Source organism: Osmerus eperlanus, chromosome 16 (assembly GCF_963692335.1).
Source record: "Osmerus eperlanus chromosome 16, fOsmEpe2.1, whole genome shotgun sequence".
Taxonomy (NCBI): Eukaryota; Metazoa; Chordata; class Actinopteri; order Osmeriformes; family Osmeridae; genus Osmerus; species Osmerus eperlanus.
The window spans coordinates 13,191,821-13,206,627 of record NC_085033.1 but is presented as its reverse complement, the minus strand read 5'-3'; the positions used below and the strand labels follow the sequence as shown (position 1 = coordinate 13,206,627).

At 45.0% G+C, this 14,807-nt stretch overlaps 1 protein-coding gene across 1 annotated transcript in view; it reads right to left on the bottom strand.

The window, feature by feature from the left end:
• The window catches only part of kcnq3 (potassium voltage-gated channel, KQT-like subfamily, member 3), a 49,491-nt gene extending 43,522 nt beyond the window's left edge, over positions 1-5,969 (bottom strand). Inside the window, exons 1-2 of the mRNA XM_062481966.1 lie at positions 5,734-5,969; positions 4,887-5,336 (exon numbers count right to left, since the gene is read on the bottom strand). Coding sequence (XP_062337950.1) covers positions 4,887-5,191 — 305 coding nt within the window. The 5' untranslated portion in view covers positions 5,192-5,336; positions 5,734-5,969. The remainder of the gene's footprint in view (positions 1-4,886; positions 5,337-5,733) is intronic.
• Between the last annotated feature and the right edge of the window lie 8,838 nt (positions 5,970-14,807).

Below are 14,807 nucleotides of genomic sequence, written 5' to 3'. Positions count from 1 at the left end.
TGCGGACATTTTGGCAAACCCAAGCCCGACTGTTCACCCCCTCTGCCGTGCCTAAACTCACAGCGCCTGAACCCACGACCGCCGCGGCCCCGCTGCGTGCCGACATGATGCTCCACGACGCCCCAGACAAAACTCCTGAGGCGTCGTCCGCCATCTGTGCACCTGACCGTCGTAATTAACGACCTCTACTTATCTGATGCAAACGTGCAAAACTGACCTCACAGGGACAGAGCCACACTATGACTGTTGCCTAGACAACACTTCCTCCCTCAGGGTGGTGGTCTGTTGTTGTGTGGACTGAAGAACAAGAGGGCCCAGGTGGGGATTCAATTGTGTTTACCATCCCGAGCAATTCATTCCACACAAACTACCAGTGTGTCAAGTATATATTTAATGCAATAGGGGTGCGTCAGAATGAACCTTTGGCAATTTTATTGCACAAAATGAAAATAAACTTACAGGCAAGTTGCTTCAAAATGTGAATGGCTGTGAGATTTGGCAGGTGTGTCGTTAACCGTCTGAAGTGATTTATTCATTCAGGGTGGCAAAGTCTTGACAAGCAACCTGACACTGGAGCAGGTTTTCCACTATAACACTCATATCACTGACAAAATGTGCTTTCTCTGTTTACACGGGAACCAAGCCAGAACAAAGGGTCGGAGCTAGACCATTAGATCACTCACTGGGCCTGCAGCGCCTAAGCTAATTACCCAGTACCTTAAATCTCCCTTAAAACCAGACACATCCGAACAGTCATAACCATAAAAGCATGAGCCATGCCAGACAGCACTTCCAGCCCTGCCCATCGTAACATCCACACAGTCCCAACACAACACACAGCCACCTCTGAAGAGAGCCAACAAAAAAACAAGCATCTCATTCCAGCATGACGTTGCCCAAACCGTACCCTGAAAGCAAACATGTTTTACAGCGAGATTTTGAAACGTGATTTAATGTGGATGGTATCGTCTCTGGAGCGACCGGGCCTTAAAGCGAGGTCCCTGGAGAGGCCTCGGGGAGGGGCCTCGGGGAGGGGCCGGTGAACATGGGCGCCGCGCACATTACAGCCGTCTGATTCCAGGATGAAGGGGTGACAGCCAGCGCCTGTGTGGCAGTGTGGATGGATGGAGGGATGAGGGGAGTGTGGATGGATGGAGGGATGGAGGGATGAGGGGAGGGGCCAAACAGATGAGTGCTGATATCAGACAATTGGATTTGTTCCCCCCCCCCCCCCCCGTCATCATCAGAGGAAAGCAGCTCGTCCGGGGTTATTGTGCCAAAATGTCAGGACCGATTTCCACACGCACTCCACATGCAAATAGACTCGAAGGGGAGGGGGGTATAGTGACACAAGGAGGTACCTTGTAGGCTGCTGAAAACATGCTGAAACACTGACGGGGCAGCCTGCCGCACTTGACAGCCACCTCACACAGAGAAGCACTTTCAGCATGTCATTTGAGGCACGATCTGTCACGAACCACATTATCCCACCAGCAAGACAGGTAGGTCTCCTCTGTGTCTACTGTAAAAGCAGGCGGGTCTGCATTCCTCACGGCACTCAGGGAGAGATTGTTCCTGACAATACTGGCTTTTAACGAGCCATAAAGCGAAAATAATGAGTGGCTTTATTTACTTTTTATATCTCCTCGAGTACTGTCATATAGGCCTACTTTAAGTAACTAAACTGTTTTTTTCCCCGTTTAGTAAACTGTACGGGTGTGTAAAACACATCCCCATGCATTTGGATTCTGTCATTTATGTCCTCATAATTCATCTACATAAAAAGTGTTATGCATTGATGTAAGTGATTTTTAAAAGCAGGTCATGGGATCATGAGAGTCATTCAGTAGGGCCAACATCACTTACCTAACAGTGCCACACCCATTGAGTCTCAATTATCCACTAGGAATCCAGAGACAACGTCATTGAACCAATCCCAGCTCGTCTTTTCAGATGCCCCGCCCTGTGGCGGTTGGTCCAACAAATTGAAGCTACGACCTCATAAGGAGAGCTGTGTTTAGACAACTGATAGGCTGCTCAGGAAGCCAAATGAAGAGCTTGGCGCTTCATTAGGCCAATCGGATCTCGTTTTACCACGCTTACCTGACCCAGTAACAGCCTTTGTGACTTGGAGTCTTCGCGGATAGCTAGGATGCTTGTCTGCCATACCAGAGACGCAACAGAGCATCTGTCCATAAACAATCAGGGGATGACAAGACCCTCCCAGCTACTGAACACAAGAAAACGCTAGTCGGTTAACATCTGTTCAGCATCGCCTCATTCACGACCTAACAATTACTCTACGCCCTTGTGTGCAAATGTATCAAACAATCAAGTCTTTGTTGCATCACAATATCTGGACACTAATGTATTGTCATGCATTTGTTCCCACTAATGCTTCTAAATTATAATGACCCAAACACTCTTGTGATGTGAGTAATGGGGTCTTCTCCCAGGGGATGCTTCTTAATGTTCACTCAGTCATTCCCTTGTTTATTTGGTGTAAACACATTGAGCGCTTTGTTATATTCGTCCTCATCGTTTGACATCGACACACTGTCACTGCTGCGGCACAGAGAGAGCTTTCTTTGTGACGATATGCCGTCCAGTGTCGTAATGACTGTTCCGGTACCAACAGACAGTATACTGCACAGCATATCTCAATGCTGTACAATACAAGTGGGTCGTATCGACATAAACATGAAAACTCCTCGGGGCAAGAACACCAGAATTTTCAATTAATTACACTGTCAGCTCTAAGCTGACAATTATCACCAAAAATCAAGTGTGTAATCAGAGCAAGTTCAAATAATCAGCTAATACTGTTAATGATTAAATCACTGTATCGAGCTGATCATGAAGAGCTTCTGATTGCTCCAGTGTACAAGCTCACTAGCTGCTAATGAACACTTCTGAGCTGGCAGTGATATCTGCAGGGGCACCACTAGTGACTCGTGACCCTCTGTCACATGGTCTATTTTCTTCTTGTGTGCTGAGTTATTCCCCATAATTAATGAGCTGTGCTTTGAGACTAAGAAAACTGTTTCATATGAATGTTTTGGTGGTTTGTATTGTGAATAAACTAGCTACTCTACAACATGTACTCAAACAAGTTGGTATTATTGTGTGATCACTTCCTCCCCCTTTCTTCCTCTGGTCTTTCAGGACCTTGGACAGCTACCCGGTCTGACGCGTCTCCAACAGTAGAGAGGCTCGGTGGGGGACACGTCCTCACACCGGTTCTCCAATTCTCTGTTTTGTAATTGCACAACTTCCAGTAAAAGGAAAAACTTGTACATTAAAGGAGGATCATTCATCCGTCTACTCTGAGAGCATGACCGCTTGTCAGAAGCACCAGTTTGTCTGGATGCCAAGACGAGAGCAGGAATCACTACTGATCCGCCCGTAAAACTGCTGATGCATAACATCTCACTCCCCCCCACCTCGCTTTCTCTCTCTCTCAGCCGCGCAATGTCTCTCTAATATTCAATTTCTTGCTCTCTCTCTCTCTCTCTCTCAATTACTCTGTTTTTCTCTCTTTCCCTCCCACTCAATCTCTCTCTTCCCTCACCTGCGCTATCCGTCTTCATTCCTTCTAACAATTCCCCGTTCTCATCTTGCTTCCTTTTCCATCTACTGTACAATCCGATGCTCCTCCTGCCCAATCTCTCCCTCCGTCTCTGAACACGCTCTGTCTTTTCTATACTGCCTTTCCTACATCCATTACTATCTTGTTTCTCTCTGAATCTAATCATTCCTCTCCTCCCTCCTGTCGCGCTCTATCTTCATAATAAATCTTGCTCTCCTTCTCCCTCTCTATCCCCCTCTCTCTCTCTCTCTTTCATAAGTGCATGCACGTTGCGTCTCTGTACACCAACATACACTCTCCAAAGCATTGTACCGTAATTGACGATTCTCATGCATGAGAATCTAAATAGGACTTCAACTTGCTCCAGAACACCAATAAGGCATATCTGCTCTACCGGTCTTACAGGCTCAAACTAGACTGAACTGGAATCAAACTAGACTGACCCAGAGTCAAACTAGACTGAACTGGAGTCAAACTAAACTGAACCAGAGTGAAACACAGCCTAAGGGACACCCCTAAGTTGGTGGGCTAATATTTGTGTGCATATGTGACAGTGTGTGTGTGTGTGTAAGAGAGAGAGAGAGAGAGAGAGAGAGAGAGAGAGAGAGAGAGAGAGAGAGAGAGAGAGAGAGAGAGAGAGAGAGAGAGAGAGAGAGAGAGAGAGAGAGAGAAAATGTGTGTGTGTGTGTAACTCTAAGTACACCATGTGAGAGTTGTCACTCGCTCAGTCTCACTCTGCATGAGTACTCAGGCACATGACACCAAGAGTCACTAACTAGTAATATAGAGTACACACACATGCAACAACAAGCCTGGGCTACAGAACTATTTGTAGGAACATGGCACTGAATTACACTAAGTTTAGAACTAGGTATTAATATTACGCATTTTAGAGGTGGCATTCAATTGGGTTTAATGTCCTAACTCCATAAAGAGGGAAGAAGATTTTAATTTGCAAGTCAAATCACTTAAATATTCATTTTTTGTAGTAGCCTAATTTAATATGAATGATTACTTTTCATACAAACCTACACATGTAGGGCTAGCCCCATTTTAGAACGGTCTTCCTCAAAGTAGTTGGAGCTAGTTTAAAGACTTATTACAACAGAGCAGCATAAAACAATGAGTGGTATTGTAATGTAATTAACCTTTAACCAAGTTAACAGTTTCGTATCAATATTTTGCTGGTTGTCAATCAGATCCTTTGATTAGAAGACAGTCGCTGACAAACTTATGATAGCACAAGTTTAAAGTCTGTCAAAGACGGACGTCTTACATTGAAATATGATCTACTTACACAAACGCATGGTAGAGCAGGGCCCACCCTCGCGGTCTCTCGAGCGTGTCGTAGATAAGGTTCTGAATTCTCCGCTTCCTAATGTTATTCCTCTTGGTGGGTCGCGTGTACCCCAGAGGTGTCTTGGCCAACAGTCCAATCCCTGTGGAACCCCTCTTGAAATCATCTCGACCAGGCGCCACAAGCAGCAGTGCTCCATCTTTGTCCGCCCCGGATCCTTGGTCCAAATCCCCGGGTAGAGCTGATGCCTTCTTGTCCCTCTGCTCCTCCGAACCATTACCAACATTTCTGGACCTGATCCCCATGTTCACTAGTGAGCCTCGGCGCCGCGCTTGTGGAGATCTTGTATGAGCAGCATGCCATGATCCGGGCGATAGATCAAGATGCTTTCAGCAGTGGGTCATTTAAGGATCTGGTCCCCCTCGTGAAGGGAGGTGCTCAACAGTCTGACTGGGGAGACAAATTTAAAGGGGAGGGGGGGGAAGCTAGATATGTCACAAGCGAAAGATGACAAGTCACACTGTGTAAAGAATGAAAACATTGGTTACTCCGTGCAGTATCATGCTAATTTGGATGTTAGTCTCTGCCAATGATACAGTGTATTGATTAAAAGCGTTAATGGTCTCCAAATCTAGTTACGAAACAACAATGTAGTCTACCATCACATCGTGCAACAATTGCCTGATTTTCTTTTTTATGTATAGTGCCGTTAAAATTGCAGCATTAAAATATCCCCAAAAGCATACCTTATAAAAATGAAGAAAAAAACGCAATAGAAATACTGATAAAAACAGGAAAAGGCTGATGTAATTCATCAGCAAGACATTAAAAGAGAGTTTAGACATACCCATATTCCACAGCCGACCGCTCGCGACAAAGCATGATTTGTGTTCCAAGGCTTTGACCCAAACCCCACCTGCCGCTCGCGATAAAAACAAATTCTGGTCGAGATGGGTGGGGACGGGAAAGGGATGAGGAGGTGCCTTGCGTAAAGCAGTTGATAGTGAAATTGTACAGCCCGTCTCTTGGCATCGCTGGCGAGCAATGGTTCGTTTTTCCTCTCCAACACAGACGTGACGAGAAACAACAGAAGATCTTCGAGGCGCACCGAGCACGTGATACATTGCTGACATGGCATCTTCAAAGATCTAAAAATTTCCTCAGGCGCTCCGATTTCACTTCTGATTAATTAGGGTAAACCTTATGGATGAATTTTATTATTCACGGTTTATACATAAGATGTCATGTATGTGCGCATTTTGTTCACGCTTCATAACTCGCCAAATCAAAAGCGCTTTTGTCACTGCAACTTCACAGCATCTGTGCACATCAAGACTTATCTGCGCTATTAAAAGCGACTCAGCAATGTAGCAACGTTAATTAGCAATTTAGAGACTGACTGATCAATCAAGGGAGCACTCCTCAAAAGTACAATGTCTTGTATGCTAGTAAATATTTGTGTTTTCGCTGTTCCACATGACAAAGGGAGGTAGTCAAGACACTCCCCAAATTATATTTAGCCTACAAAGAACAAAGAAAAACCGTTAAGGCCTACATAGAGCTCATCATAACATAGAAGAAAGCTTCAGGTTTCTGTCAAATCGCATGGATTCTCCCCCGTACAACTCTTTACAAGAATGACTTTTACATGAACTAAGCGTGAAGAGTGCCATCACAGGAAAATAAATATGTATTTGAGATTGGCCTACACCCACAGAAAGAGACTCAATTTGGGTGTTCCTTGTTAACACGCATTGTTGATACAGTTGTCAATCATGAAGGGTCAGGGTGATTAGCTTTGTTTGGACTGCTAAAATGGACTGCTGAAGCTACCTTCTCCAATCAGTTCCTAATGATCCTAATGCTTTGTCGTTTGGTAGGCTATTAACGGATCTCTCGTCGTGTCTCAAAAAGCGCTTCTATTTTAAATTGTCGTTTCATCAAATCAAATCGTATTTGTATAGCCCTTTTTACAAGCAATGTCACAGAGGGCTTCACATACGCCCATAGAACCGCCCAACCTAAACCCTCAAGGAAGACAAGGAAAAACTGGTGTTGGGGTCAAGTATTGGTCAGACGGTGGAGGACTCCTGGGATTCCCTCAGATCTCTGCAGTGACAGAGTGCTGGTAGACTGACAGCTGTGCTACTAGGAGGAGAGAGAGAGAGGGAGAGGGAGAGAGAGAGAGAGAGAGGGAGAGGGAGAGAGAGAGAGATAGAAAAAGAAAAGTGTATTCTCTGTAAACTATAGGAGGTAAAGTCTGCGTTCAAAATTGAGTGTGTGATAGAGGCGAAGAACCCCTCCCTCTCTCCCTCCCTCTCTCTCTATCTCCCCCTCCCTCCCCCTCCCTCGCTATGAGGGATAGTTGTCCCTGAGTGTTCACACAGGGCCAGGTCCATGTTTCACACCACGAAAGGCCATCTTTTCCAGACAGCTGAAGAAGAACAGGATGTAGCCTCCCCGTTGGTGGTAGCTTGGGACTTGCCTGTCCTGGCAAGGATGGAACAGTGTGTGCCTTTCCACCCTTCCTTTTCAGACTGGACATCCCATGACACAGCATCAAGCTACTGTGCCAAAACTCTGTCTGTCTTACATTTAGTCATTTAGCAGACGCTCTTATCCAGAGCGACTTACAGTAAGTACAGGGACATTCCCCCCGAGGCAAATAGGGTGAAGTGCCTTGCCCAAGGACACAAAGTCATCTGGCACGGCCGGGAATCGAACTGGCAACCTTCAGATTACTAGCCCGCTTCCCTAACCGCTCAGCCACCTGACTCCCATGTCTTCTCTCCCATGTTCAGACTAAGAGCTTTGCATGTGTGGGTTTAACGGTTTCAAATCCCAGCTGTCTGAGTAAAGTCTCCGGTCGACTAAGTCCACCAAGTGTATCACAGCTCTAGGCAAGGACACAAGCAGATCATCATGCACGGAAATACGAAAAGGGAATTTATCTTGTTGCACGATATTTCGAATTGTATAAAAGAGTTGATGTGATTGTTGCCACAGGCCCTGCAAAAAGCATGAGTCATCGTTGCCATGGCGTAACCCGCTTTTTATTTTTTTCCCTCCCACGTTCCCCAGGGCAACTCTCAACTTAGTGATGAGACAAAACGCACCGACAGTTGATCGAGGCGGTTTATTTTCTAAATAAAATCTAGAAATTCAGTCTATTTTAGACATGTTTGTCATGTCAGTGTGTATAGACAATGTTTTTATCACTATAGTGCCTTTATTCCCCATCTTTGGTACCTTTCTTTGAATATGCAAAACAAATTTAGGCCCCTCCATTGTAACCCAATCCTCTCTCTACAGTATTATACCTCTCCATTAACCGGCAATTCATTCATACATTTACATTTAGTCATTTAGCAGACGCTCTTATCCAGAGCGACTTACAGTAAGTACAGGGACATTCCCCCGAGGCAAGTAGGGTGAAGTGCCTTGCCCAAGGACACAACGTCAGTTGGCATGACCGGGAATCAAACTGGCAACCTTCGGATTACTAGCCCGATTCCCTCACCGCTCAGCCACCTGACTCCCACCACCGCTTCATCACCTGTTCACCCCTGTGACCTATCTGTCCCTCCACCTTATAGACAGGTGCTAATGAAAAGTATATCAAAGACCTGTCATACATACATGAATGACTTCCTGATTTATCAATATACACTCCGAGAGACAAAACAGCAAATTTGATGGAGCTTGGTGGACTTTTCTAACCATTCGTTGGCACCCATTTTAAAGAAGCAGGCCTTCAATGGACGTGTTGACGAATAGCATGCCACAACCCTCCCTGTGTCAATATGTCAGTTTGAAGAGAAGGCATATGGAGAGTCCAGATCGATCCATCCTGACATGCCAATGGGAATGACACATAGATCACCCATGTCATTTCAGTGGCTCAGGCACATTCTGTACCCAAACAGGGGCGATCCGTCTTCTTGTCCATGAAACTGCACAGCTTTTCTGTAACAAGCATGTATTGTGTGTCCGAGGGTTGTATCTCAGTAGGATGAACCGAAATTAGACAACTCCGAGCTAAAATCCTTAAACCCTCCCTCCAACTTTCAAACCAAACGGGGGTGTGGGGTGGTGGCGTGGGGTGGGGGCGGGGGTGGAGGCAGGGGTGTGGGGTGGAGGCGGGGGTGTGGGTGGAGGCGGGGGTGTGGGGGCGGGGGTGTGGGGGCGGGAGTGGAGGCAGGGGTGTGGGGTGGAGGCGGGGGTGTGGGTGGAGGCGGGGGTGTGGGTGGAGGCGGGGGTGTGGGGGCGGGAGTGGAGGCAGGGGTGTGGGGTGGAGGCGGGGGTGTGGGTGGAGGCGGGGGTGTGGGGGCGGGGGTGGGGGTGGGGGCGGCAGGTGGAGGAGGGGCCCATCGAGACTGGCAAAGTGGATATGTTGCTCTTTTTGAGCTGCTCCCCCTTGATCCCCCTCCACACACACACACAAATACATATGCACACACACACGTACACACAATCATGCACGCGCACAGAAATACACACAAATACTGTCTACACACATACACCATAACACACACACAATTCCACGCACACACAGTGTACACACACACACAAGCAAACACACATTCATCCAGACAGACTGTCTGCACAGGTCTGGAGGGAGATAGCTTATCCTTGGCTTCAATCATCAACATGCCACATAGTCTTTAGGTAACAAATGCTTCTAACTGTTAATTATGTTGGCTCACTACAAAGAATAACATCCTCTTAATGATATCCAAAAACATGCTTTGGTATGTAGATACTACATTCATCAATAGGATGACAATATCTGGTGGCCACCAATAGTTTAATGTTTATGCCTTTGTTCAAGGAAAAAATATTGGTATTTAGGTTAAACATAAAGTAAATGATGACCGTTTTCAAAAACATTTCTCATCTAGTAAGGGTATTTGGGTATAACATTGACCAGGCCACATTAAACAACGAGTTGTGCTAGTTACAACGTGGACCCTGCATGGTGAACATCTATATGACTCAGACAGGAGTGATATCATGTTAGCATCCACGGAAGAATCGTCTCTGGAGCGGCACCTCAACTTGCCTCCCTGTAACCCTTCAGACAAGGCCAGGGCAAGCGGCCGCCTGACAACGGTTTTCAGCCAAGTTCGGCTTCTATTTTGCTGTGAAAATAAATAATTACTTGTATTCCTGGAACTGATTTGGTTCCCTGACCTGACCTCCAGGGAGAACCGTGGCCAGAGAATGTTCTACTGAGAGAACAGTAGTTACTTCTGTTGACACATAAAGGCCTGAAGTTGAAGGTTTAAAATATACAGTATGTCTGCTGCATCTTGAGCTGACAAAAGCCATCTGCTGAGAAATTCACTATTTATTTGAAAAGAAAGTACATACTATAAGTTTGTGTGGCTTTCAAATGACCCGTTTGCTACAGTTGGGTGCAAGAGAATCTCTCATTCTGAGAGGATTCGTGATCAAAGGGTTGTTAAGACACGACAACGCTTGGTTCAGAAGACCCCAAAGGCTGACCTAGCACTGTCATTGGGTTACAAGAAGAGGATATGATCACTTTGTTCTGCTATTATTATTATTATTATATTATATACTCGTTTTCTCTCAATAAGGAATCTGAGAGACAAACTTGTGACCAATTTATCAAGTGTTTAATCATTCAGTTAGAAATGCTACGGAGTGTGAACAGACATTTCCTTTATAGCTGACACCTCAACTGAAACGAAAAAATAAACTACATTTTTAATTGTTGTAATTGTTTACCACAAACGCAATATCTTTCACACCTGTCATATGTATGTTGACTTGATGGACAGAATCACTCACATCTTGTTCTGAGCAATTGTTTGAAAAGCCAGATTCCAGAAGGACAGGAGAGACCCGAAGAAAGGTTTGCTCCAGGAGAGGGGGGATGGGACACAGTCCCAGCTCGTGAATTATTAATGTCTTTACAGGCGTTCTGTTATTCCCGCTTGATGTGGCTGAGCCTACAGTGGCATGGCCCATGTTTAATTCATCCACTTCATCCAAGTTTCATAATACAGGGTAACAGGGAACAAAGGCTAGGCAAGGCCTACTCCTGAAGTCACTACAGTACTATGATACCAAAGCCATATAGATCAGATTAAACATAGTTTAGGTTCGTCATCATAAAGCTACAAAGTCGGCTGTTTGACAGACTGCAGAGAATCACATCCGTTTGATTCGGAGCCAAATAATATGTCTTGTGCACAGAAAAAAATCTGCTTGTTCAAGGGTCTTGAGGTTGAGATTTGGTTTCCCAAAAATTGCAAGGAGGCAGAAAAAGAAACCTCACTAAGTCCCAACTGAACTCGAGTAAACGTCTCTCTCCTCACTGGTTTTCTGTTACACCTAGGTCTCTACCTTGGAGGGAACTTTAGAGTGGCCAATTAGACATAACTCAGCACTTTTATTCTGTGGGGTATATTACTGACTAGAGCCCTCACAGATGTTACCGGAGACGGCTCGCCTTTCCACCGCACTGGTCAGAGAAGCGGGCTTCAGAACGTTGGTCACGTGTTCAATTGTTGTTCAACAGTTTGTCAACTCCAAGCACATTCTTTTTGTTTTGCTGGTGGCTTTTTGTGACAATTAACAAGGGGAAAACCAGAGAGGGAAAGAATATTCCAAGTTTCTTTTTTAAAAGAAAAGCTTGAAAGGAGATAAAGGAGATTAATTTGATGAAACTGAATCTCCACAGAATCACAGCAACCTTGTTTTAATGAAACCTACATGCTACCCTTTATGATATAGGCGACATGTCCATGATAGCCACCTGTAGTGATAAAACAGGAAACCTTAAGACATAACTATGATGACTCAGCCTGTCGTGTAAACCAACAGTTGCCATTTAACTTGGCAGTTCGTAACATGGCTGCGGAAAATATTACAATATCTGACATGGTTTGTTTTGCAATTCAATTTAGCCTGCAAGTCCGATCGAGATGAAAATCTCATTTTGGTACCGACCTTACAATCCATCTTTCATAGTAAAAGAAGAATTCTCAGAAGCCAGCCAGGTCACCACATCGCCTAGGCTACAAGGTAAAAGCTTCATCTTCTAGCTAACCTTTTCAAATCAATGCATATAGCCTTGCGAGGGGAGTGCCTATTTTGCCACAGGAGGCAGTCAATGACTTAACCCTTGTGCTGCCCTTGGGTCATGTGCTTCTGGTCACATGACCCAAAGGTTCATAACGAACCATCGTTGTGTTTACCCAATTTTACCCAATACAAAAACAAATAAAAATAATGTTCTTTTAACCTTCGCAATGTGGGGGGTCTGAGACAGCCCAACGGTTAAAAGAAAATGCTTCACTTTGTTTTTGTATGCGGTAAAGTTGTCGCAATACGACGGTGGGTCACAATGACTGATGGGTCAGAATGACCCGAAGATAACACAAGGGTTAAGCTCGCCATGAATCAAGTGTTACCGTGGCGACATGTCTGCTCCAACGTGACAAATGACTTTAACTTCCCACCCTGAAGGATTGAGGTGTTGCTGAATTGACATTCAGGGTTCGGGGGATACCGGATGATTCAGCATAAATGCTGAGGTTAAACCTATCAATCCCACAGCTCTGCGTCAGTCGTTACGCAACTAGTAATTGTGTTAAAGCGCATTAACCCAAGTAACCAGTAAAGACAGTCAAACTTCCTGTGAAAAAGGAAATGCAGATTATTCATTCATTGTTGCAATGAAACATTTGAAAGAAAATGTAATCAATAGGGCCATTCATTTTACCATCAAGTGCACTCAAACGACCAATGGTTGCTTGTAGCGTCAAAGTAGCCATCTCAAAACGTCAACACAGAGATGCATTACAGAGCAACTGTCATGTCCCCGGCCTAGGCCAGACCGGGTGTTAGTCCGTTTCTTCCAGGTCCAGTCATCCATTCCGCTTCTTCACTCCCTCCCGGTACTCACCTCACCTGCGGCTCATTCCCTCATCACCACCACAGCTCTTAAACCCCGGATTGTCACCCACTACTCGCCAGTTTGTTGAATCACCGACCCCCACGTCTGTATTCCTGGCTTTCCGTGTTTTGGACCAGTCTATGCCTGTTTTTGTGCTGACCTTTGTTCTCGTTCCACCACCAGATCACCGCTTCCAGTCCTCCAGTCCTACCGGTACCCCGCTCCACCATCCACCAGTTACCCTCAACCGTCCTCCCCATCCTTCTCTCAATAAAAGTCTGCGCACGTCCTAAACCTTGGGTGTCGTGCGTTTGGGTCCTCAGTCCAGCTGTGACGGCAACTATATAGATTTTTTCATCACCTTTAGTTCACTCATACATGGAGTGTTTCAAAGGACAGAACAGGTCGCTTGAAAACACATTTAGCCCCATTCAGGAGGCACAGGAGTCTTCAACTCCAGTCAGCAAACTGTTTATCAGCAACAATTCATCTTAATAATATTGGAATTCTACATGAACAGATGGATGATAGCTGTATTACAGAAAGAAAAAAAACATATTGAAATCAATACATCATGTGTACACCCAGAAGGTGTAGCTCAACAGTTTTTTTAATAAAACAAAACCATTTCCCTTTTTCTGACATCAAATACAATCCAATCTGTCAAGTCATGCATCGTTTTAGTGTGCCCCCTGATTGTCTGCATCCAATAGGGTTGCCAGGAAACACAGACCCTATAATATTCTACCTGTTCTCTTAACATCCCCCCCCCCACACACACACACACACACACACACACACACATCACACACACCTTCTGGCACCCCTCCCACAAGAAGCCGTGCTAAAAGGTTCTGCTGTGGAACCACTCCAGGCCACGGCTCGTGTTCTACACTGGCTGGGTGTTGCATCGCTCCAGGATCCCTCTGCTGCCGCTGCGGACCCAACGCTGTTCTCAGCCAACCTTAGAAAGACACACAAACCTGCTGGGAGGCCAAGATTCCCTCATGACATCCTGTTCCCAGGATGTCTAAATCATTTATTATTTTTGATGAATTAGCAGCGAGTAAGAGAAAAAGGTGAGCGAGAGTGTAATTCGGAAAACACTACGCGTGTGCGGCCATTCATATTTCAATCTATAAATGTTTTTGGTGTGTCTTGACTGCACGAGTGTTAAGGGCTTCTGTAGCGACAATGTAAATAGACAATTACAGTTCACAGCCAATGGGAAAGGAATCTATCCTAATGTCCTTGTGTGATTGAAACACGACAAAGGCCGTAAGAGTGCCTGTCTTGTAAGTGAGTCGCATCGTGTCGATTACAGGGATCCTTGGAGCTTGTTTTGAGCTGTACGCCGAGCAAAAACATTTTTTTTCCGTTATACTGTGACAAAAAAAAAGGGGCTATGAAAGTAACACTGATTACATCTAACCCTTACATAAGATGCGTTTTGCTGTCTAATCATAAACATTGGTTGTTTCTCACTACAGACAGGCAGTGACACTTTACTAGCCAGGATATTTCACAGCATCTGCTGGTAAAGGTTATGAACATGTTGTCTTTACAAGTCCCTTGGTTATCAACACAGCGACCGAAAGGTCAAAACGTGCAAGGTGAAACGTTGGTCTCTTCGGATTCTTCAACTACTTCATTGGCAGTAAATCTTCTATCCTGAAGGTAGTTCATAGATGAATCTCGAAATACTTTCATGTATTGTGACCTTATGTGGAAGCGACACACATATCATTCGTTGCCAAGATTATAATTCTCTTGCTGATGTTTCCAGTAATGGTAGCAGATAACATGGTTATGGCACAGGTAGAGAGATCTCACTTCCTGTTCCCTTACTTGTAAGGAAGGAGGCCGTATAGGGAAACACTGATGTATGTTGCACTCTTCTTTATATCTTATTTCATATTACATGTTTACATTGTATAGTATTGGCTAGAATTATTTAGATACTGTTGTTAATTTTCTACATCTTGTATTTA